This window comes from Guillardia theta (assembly GCF_000315625.1).
Source record: "Guillardia theta CCMP2712 unplaced genomic scaffold GUITHscaffold_108, whole genome shotgun sequence".
Lineage (NCBI taxonomy): Eukaryota > Cryptophyceae > Pyrenomonadales > Geminigeraceae > Guillardia > Guillardia theta.
In genome coordinates, this window is record NW_005434566.1 from 51,508 (window position 1) to 57,985 (window position 6,478).

Here is a 6,478-nt window from a genome sequence, read left to right on the forward strand (position 1 = left end):
GACACAAGCCAAGTTTTGAAGACTGTTGGCATCCATACAGATCCTATTAGCACTTACCCAACAGCACACAAGGGCGATATATTGTTTCTTGGTGGAAACATAAAAACAAATGGCAGCATCCAGATAGGCACCTTCAATGGCGGGACAAATACATTCTCAATCATAAAAACAGTAAATGATTATTTAGCTATCAAGGGGGTCAAGGCCGATCATTGTCTTTCAATAGATGAAACAACAGAAAAATTAGAACTCCTATTCAATACCAATGACTTCTATATTGATAACACGGGAGCGGCTCCAACTTACAAGCTGAATAGTCAATTAAGCAAGGTGATTGAGTTCAACACCACATCAAGAACGGTTGGCATAGGCACGACAACACAAACAGGGGTCACCTGTGTCATAGATGGCAAGACAAAGATACAGGGTGTGTTAGAGATAAAAGATGGGGCAACCACTAATTATAAGGATGTCAATTCATATTTATTTGCTCAGGGTGTGAAGGATGCGCATTGTTTAAAGATAGATGAAACAACAGAGAAGCTAGAACTCTTGTTCAACGCAGAAGACTTCTATATTGACACCACATCAACACCTCCAACAAATAAGCTTAATCTCAAACTGAATGAGATCTTACAGTTTAACTCGGCAACAAATTTGCTTGGCATTGGCACGGCACCTGTCTCTGGTATGAAGCTAACAATAAATGGCTCAACTAGGGTTCAAGGCTCATTGTTTATAAGAGAAGGGGCAACAACAAATTACAAAGATGTCAATAATTATTTATTTGCTCAGGGCTTGGATGCCAACGATGTCCTTTATGTAGATAGCACGGATGATCATTTGAAACTACGATACGATACAGCACATTTTACAAAGGATACAACAACATACAAATTAGGCGCAAGCACTTCTCGAGCCAGAGGACAGCTCCTCCTCGGACTTTGTCGAGTCGCCCGAGGAGTCTTCGCCGGAGGTCTCCGACTCCGATGGGGGACACCCTTCGAGTGGCGCCGACGATCGGCGCGGAGCTGGCGAGGCGTCTCCGTCCCTCACTGTGACGTCGGGTGCCTCCGGAGAGCTCGACACCACTGGGGTGCTTGCTGCTGGTCCGAGCTCGCCTGCTTCCTCCCCGGCATCGGTCGGGTCACGCCGGTCCTTGGGCATTGCCGCGGCGTCGCCGCCGTCACGGGCGGCTTCCGCTGACTCGGCTACCGCTGACTCGGAGGCTAGCGAGGAGGACTACCTCGAGCGGTACCGTGTTCCTGTGTCCAGCCTCCCTCCGTCCGCTGCCCCAGGCGGACCCCCCGGCGGGCAGCACCGGCTCCTTGTCGGCGGCTGCCCTTTCTCCGTCCGCGGCCGCCCGCTTTGTGGCGGCAGCGGACGTCTCGACTGACAGTGGTCAGTCGGCTGCCTCCGGGTATCGCGTCTAAGGGATGTTATTCCTCCTGCATGCTCCTGCTGCTTGTTGCTTGATTGCTTGACCCTTAGGCTGCTTGTCTGCGCGGCTTCGCGCTTGGGCTGGCGATCTTGTGTTTTGTGTGTGATTGTGCAGCTTCTCGCTGTGCGCTGTGTGCCAGGAGGTTTAGCATGTTCCTGCTTTATTTTGCTTGAGGCCCTTTTTACCTTTCAGTGCCAGTAAATCCATTCCCTAGGCTCGACTGACAGCGGTCAGTCGCCGGATGCATCCGGGTATCGCGTCTAAGGGAGCTTCATCTCGGACTTCGCCATGCTCCTGCTGCTGGGCGCTGCCGCGTGAGGGTGCCAGCAGTGCTGGTTCTTTTCCGCCCGTGACGGCGGCGACGCCGCAGCAATGCCCAAGGACCGGCGTCTACCACTGACTCGGCTACCGCTGACTCGGAGGCTAGCGAGGAGGACTACCTCGAGCGGTACCGTGTTCCTGTGTCCAGCCTCCCTCCGTCCGCTGCCCCAGGCGGACCCCCGGGCAACGCCGGCTCCTTGTCGGCGGCTGCCCTTTCTCCGTCCGCGGCCGCCCGCTTCTCGCTGTGGACTGTGTGCCTGCCGGTTCAGCTTGTTCCTGCTTGTTTTGCTTGAGGCACTTTTTACCTTCTGCCAGTAAATCCTATACTCTCCCGCTTTGTGGCGGCAGCGGACGTCTCGACAGTGGTCAGTCGGCTGCCTCAGCAGCAGCAGCAGCAGCAGCAGTAACTTCGGCGGTCACCTCGGCACCTGCAGCCCTCGTCCCTCCCACAGCAGCAGCTGCAGGAGTCGGAGCAGCTGCAACCGCCCCAGCAGCCCTCGCGAGGGCGGCGGCAAAGGCAGAAACAGCCACAGCCGCCGCAGCCGCAGCCCACAATGGATCCGCAGCCGCAGCCGCAGCCGCAGCCGCAGCCGCAACACCACCGCCGCTGTCGGCCGCTGCCCTTTCTCCGTCCGCGGCCGCCCGCTTTGTGGCGGCAGCGGACGTCTCGACTGACAGTGGCCAGTCGGCTGCCTCCGGGTATCGCGTCTAAGGGATGTTATTCCTCCTGCATGCTCCTGCTGCTTGTTGTTTGATTGCCTGACCCTTAGGCTGCTTGTCTGCGCGGCTTCGCGCTTGGGCTGGCGCTGCCGCGTCTGGGTGCCAGCAGTGCTGGTTCTTTTCGGGCTTGTGTTTTGTGTGTGTTTGTGCAGCTTCTCGCTGTGGACTGTGTGCCTGCCGGTTCAGCTTGTTCCTGCTTTGTTTTGCTTGAGGCACTTTTTATCTTCTGCCAGTAAATCCTATACTCCTCCAAGGGGTCCTTCTTGGCCAAATGCCGGATCTTCTTATTCCTGCCCTGTCAGCCATTCGTCGAGGAGGCAGATTTATTCCCCTCTCCAAGGGAGCTGATAAACCTGGTCTCCGGCCAATTGTCATCGGTTCTGCACACCGTCGACTCGCGACGAAGCTTGCTTTGGCAGCGATTCGCTCATTTCTTGACCAGCACTTCCTCTCGTCTCACCCTCGAGCGATTCAGTTCGGACTCGATCGAGACGGCTGTCTGAAGTTCTCGCAAACCGCGTCAGCGCTCCTGCCCCTTCACGCTCGCGGTGATGATGAGGATGTTGCCAACCCCACAGTGCTGGTGAGTTTGGATGCAAAGAACGCCTTCAACTCCCTCGACCGCCAGGCTCTCTTCGATGCAATCGAGGGACGTGCGAGTCGCGTCGGACTACTTTGATGGGAGCATCACTGAAGGCGCTCGCTTGCCCTCTTGCGAGCATCTCCGTTTGTTCGCCTCCTACCTCTCCAGCTACTATGGAGACTCTGCTGACCTTCGACTCTTTCACAAAAGTCAGTCAGCCTCCGTTCAGTGTACCTCGGGCGTCTGTCAGGGCGATGTCCCCTCCAGCGTATTTTTCTGCCACAGTATCCACCCCCTGCTCCTCCATATCGCAGAGCTTTTTCCCTCTGTTCGAGTCTTGGCCTATGCTGACAACGTCGTGCTTGTCGGTCCACTCGAGGATGCCGTTGCAGCTACGTCCGCTATGAAGAAGTACATGTTGGCTGATCTGAAGCTCGAGATTCAACCTCGCGAGTCGAAAGTTTACATCCCCTCCTGGCATCAACACCCTGATCTCTCGCAGCTGAAGAAGAGCCTTAAGCGCCGTCTCAAGACTCAACTTCTTCACTTCGAGGTCGTCACTGGCGGGATTACACTTGGCGGCCTGCCTATCGGCACGCGCTCGGATGGATTTCATGCCAGGCTAGTCAGCTCCGAGCGAAGGTTTCTACCCTCAACGAAGAGCTCTCGAAGCTCGGGCTCGTCCAGCATGGCTTCATGTTCAAGACGCTGGTGAGGGCGAGCCATCTCCAGAAGCTGCGCTTCTTCCTCCAGGGGTCTTCTCCGTTTCTCCCGCCAGTAAATCCTATATACCCGCGGGTCCAATCACAGATTCGTCGCTTTGACCTCTCTGTCCACCTGGCGCTTGAGAAATACCACCGCTGGCCTTCCTCGCAGTACCTCGCCGAGTCGCCGCGCATCCCGACCTGCTAGAGTTTGCGAGGTTCAAGCGGGAGCTTCCGCATAGTCGGGGAGGGGACGAGTTCACGCCCTCTGAGGGTCTACACCCCGCTGTTTACTATACGGCTATCGCTCGCTTCCTCGCTTGGTACTCTGACCAGCCGATGTCCCGGACGCTGCCCTCTCCTCATAGCCTGGACGTTCACTGCTCGAGATCTCTCCGTGCCCAGAAACATCCTCTGGCGACCTTCTTCGTTGAGGCGCACGACTTCGTTCATAATGCTGGAGCGATCCTCTACCGTCGTGTGAGGGCTCCTGCACCGGCTGCAGATGGCGCGGCGATCGAGTCCCACCTGCCCCGGCTGCTGTGCCTGATGACGCAGGACGCCCCCCGGCATCTGTGGTACACATCCCTGGTTTGCGCGCTCTCGTCGACTCGTCTCATGAGCACTTCATTCCTCCCCCTGCGCAGCGAAATGTGACCCCTCTTGTCATGCGCGTCTTCCCTCGCCATGTGCATGCTCGCGCTGCGCTGACCGATCAGCAGCGTGATATCCTCACCTTGCACAGCCGCAGGACACACTCGCTCAAGTCGCAGGATAGGGTCTTGCAGTCTACCATCTTCGCTCATTTTCCTGAGCGAGACCTGAGCCACTCTCCGATGCGAGTCTCGAGCTACTACCCCCTCAAGGCCTTCCCGCACCGCTATGCTCAGATGCTCGACTGCTATCTCCATGGCATGCCGATCTGCCAGTGTCCGACGAAATGTGATGGATGTCAGCGCGAGCTCGACCCCTCCGTTGCTGCACATCATCTCCAGACCTGCAAACGCCGATCCTCCAAGCTTCCCACGGCGCATGACAACCTTACTCGTACGATTCGGTCGATGCTGAACGAAGCTGGTCTTCAGAGCGTCATCGATACAGTGGGGGATCCTCGTTCTCGACGGCAGGTACCCTCCCATCCTCATGGCCGCAAGATGAAGGGCGATATCCACATCCCTGGAATCCGCGATCGAGGGTCCGAGCAGTACGAGGGCTTGATGGCGGACGTGACGTTGGTCCACCCTTACATTGGTAGCTCTGCCGACCTGACCAAGTGGGGGGAGGTCAACCTCGACGCCCTCCATGTTGCAGCGTCTGAGAAGATTCGCAAACATCGCGCTGCATATGCTATGCCTACTCCTCCTCGAGCGTTCATCCCTCTTGCCATCTCGACGGACGGTACCCTGCATCCTGACACCCTCCGCTTCATCTGGTATCTGGCGGACATCATTGCTCAGCGCTCGATGCCTCTTGAGGATGCGGCGTTTGGTCGGCACTTCGTGCCTGATGACGGACCTGCTGCTGAGGTCTTGGCTCGCAAACGCGCCGCCACCTATCAGCGCCTCACCATGCAGCTGACGCTGGAAGCGCTCTTGTCTGGTGCGAGGCGCATGACGCCCTTGCGGGCGCAAGCACTTCTCGAGCCAGAGGACAGCTCCTCCTCGGACTTTGTCGAGTCGCCCGAGGAGTCTTCGCCGGAGGTCTCCGACTCCGATGGGGGAAACCCTTCGAGTGGCCCCGACGATCGGCGCGGAGCTGGCGACTCGGAGGCGTCTCCGTCCCTCACAGTGACGTCGGGTGCCTCCGGAGAGCTCGACACCACTGGGGTGCTTGCTGCTGGTCCGAGCTCGCCTGCTTCCTCCCCGGCATCGGTCGGGTCACGCCGGTCCTTGGGCATTGCCGCGGCGTCGCCGCCGTCACGGCTACCGCTGACTCGGCTACCGCTGACTCGGAGGCTAGCGAGGAGGACTACCTCGAGCGGTACCGTGTTCCTGTGTCCAGCCTCCCTCCGTCCGCTGCCCCAGGCGGACCCCCGGGCAACGCCGGCTCCTTGTCGGCGGCTGCCCTTTCTCCGTCCGCGGCCGCCCGCTTTGTGGCGGCAGCGGACGTCTCGACTGACAGTGGTCAGTCGGCTGCCTCCGGGTATCGCGTCTAAGGGATGTTATTCCTCCTGCATGCTCCTGCTGCTTGTTGCTTGATTGCCTGACCCTTAGGCTGCTTGTCTGCGCGGCTTCGCGCTTGGGCTGGCGCTGCCGCGTCTGGGTGCCAGCAGTGCTGGTTCTTTTCGGGCTTGTGTTTTGTGTGTGTTTGTGCAGCTTCTCGCTGTGGACTGTGTGCCTGCCGGTTCAGCTTGTTCCTGCTTTGTTTTGCTTGAGGCACTTTTTACCTTCTGCCAGTAAATCCTATACTATCCCCAGACGCGATACCCGTATAGGATGTACTGGCAGAAGGTAACTGAAAAGTGCCTCAAGCAAAACAAAACATCTGTGTACCTGCCGGTTCAGCTTGTTCCTGCTTTGTTTTGCTTGAGGCACTTTTTATCTTCTGCCAGTAAATCCTATCCTATACCTACCTGTGACTATAGGATTTACTGGCAGAGGGTAAAAAGTGCCTCAAGCAAAACAAAGCAGGAACAAGCTGAACCGGCAGGCACACAGTCCACAGCGAGAAGCTGCACAATCACACACAAAACACAAGCCCGAAAACAAC

General features: G+C 57.4%; 1 protein-coding gene across 1 annotated transcript; it reads left to right on the forward strand.

Annotated features, from left to right (window-relative positions):
- Positions 1 to 2,753: 2,753 nt before the first annotated feature.
- GUITHDRAFT_117289 (hypothetical protein) lies at positions 2,754 to 6,143 on the forward strand (the record flags this gene model as incomplete). The annotated part of the gene is made up of 7 exons (XM_005823433.1): positions 2,754 to 3,135; positions 3,380 to 3,618; positions 3,687 to 3,776; positions 4,175 to 4,249; positions 4,492 to 5,595; positions 5,983 to 6,031; positions 6,085 to 6,143. The coding sequence occupies 7 exons, from the start codon at positions 2,754 to 2,756 to the stop codon at positions 6,141 to 6,143; spliced, it is 1,998 nt and encodes a 665-aa protein (XP_005823490.1).
- Between the last annotated feature and the right edge of the window lie 335 nt (positions 6,144 to 6,478).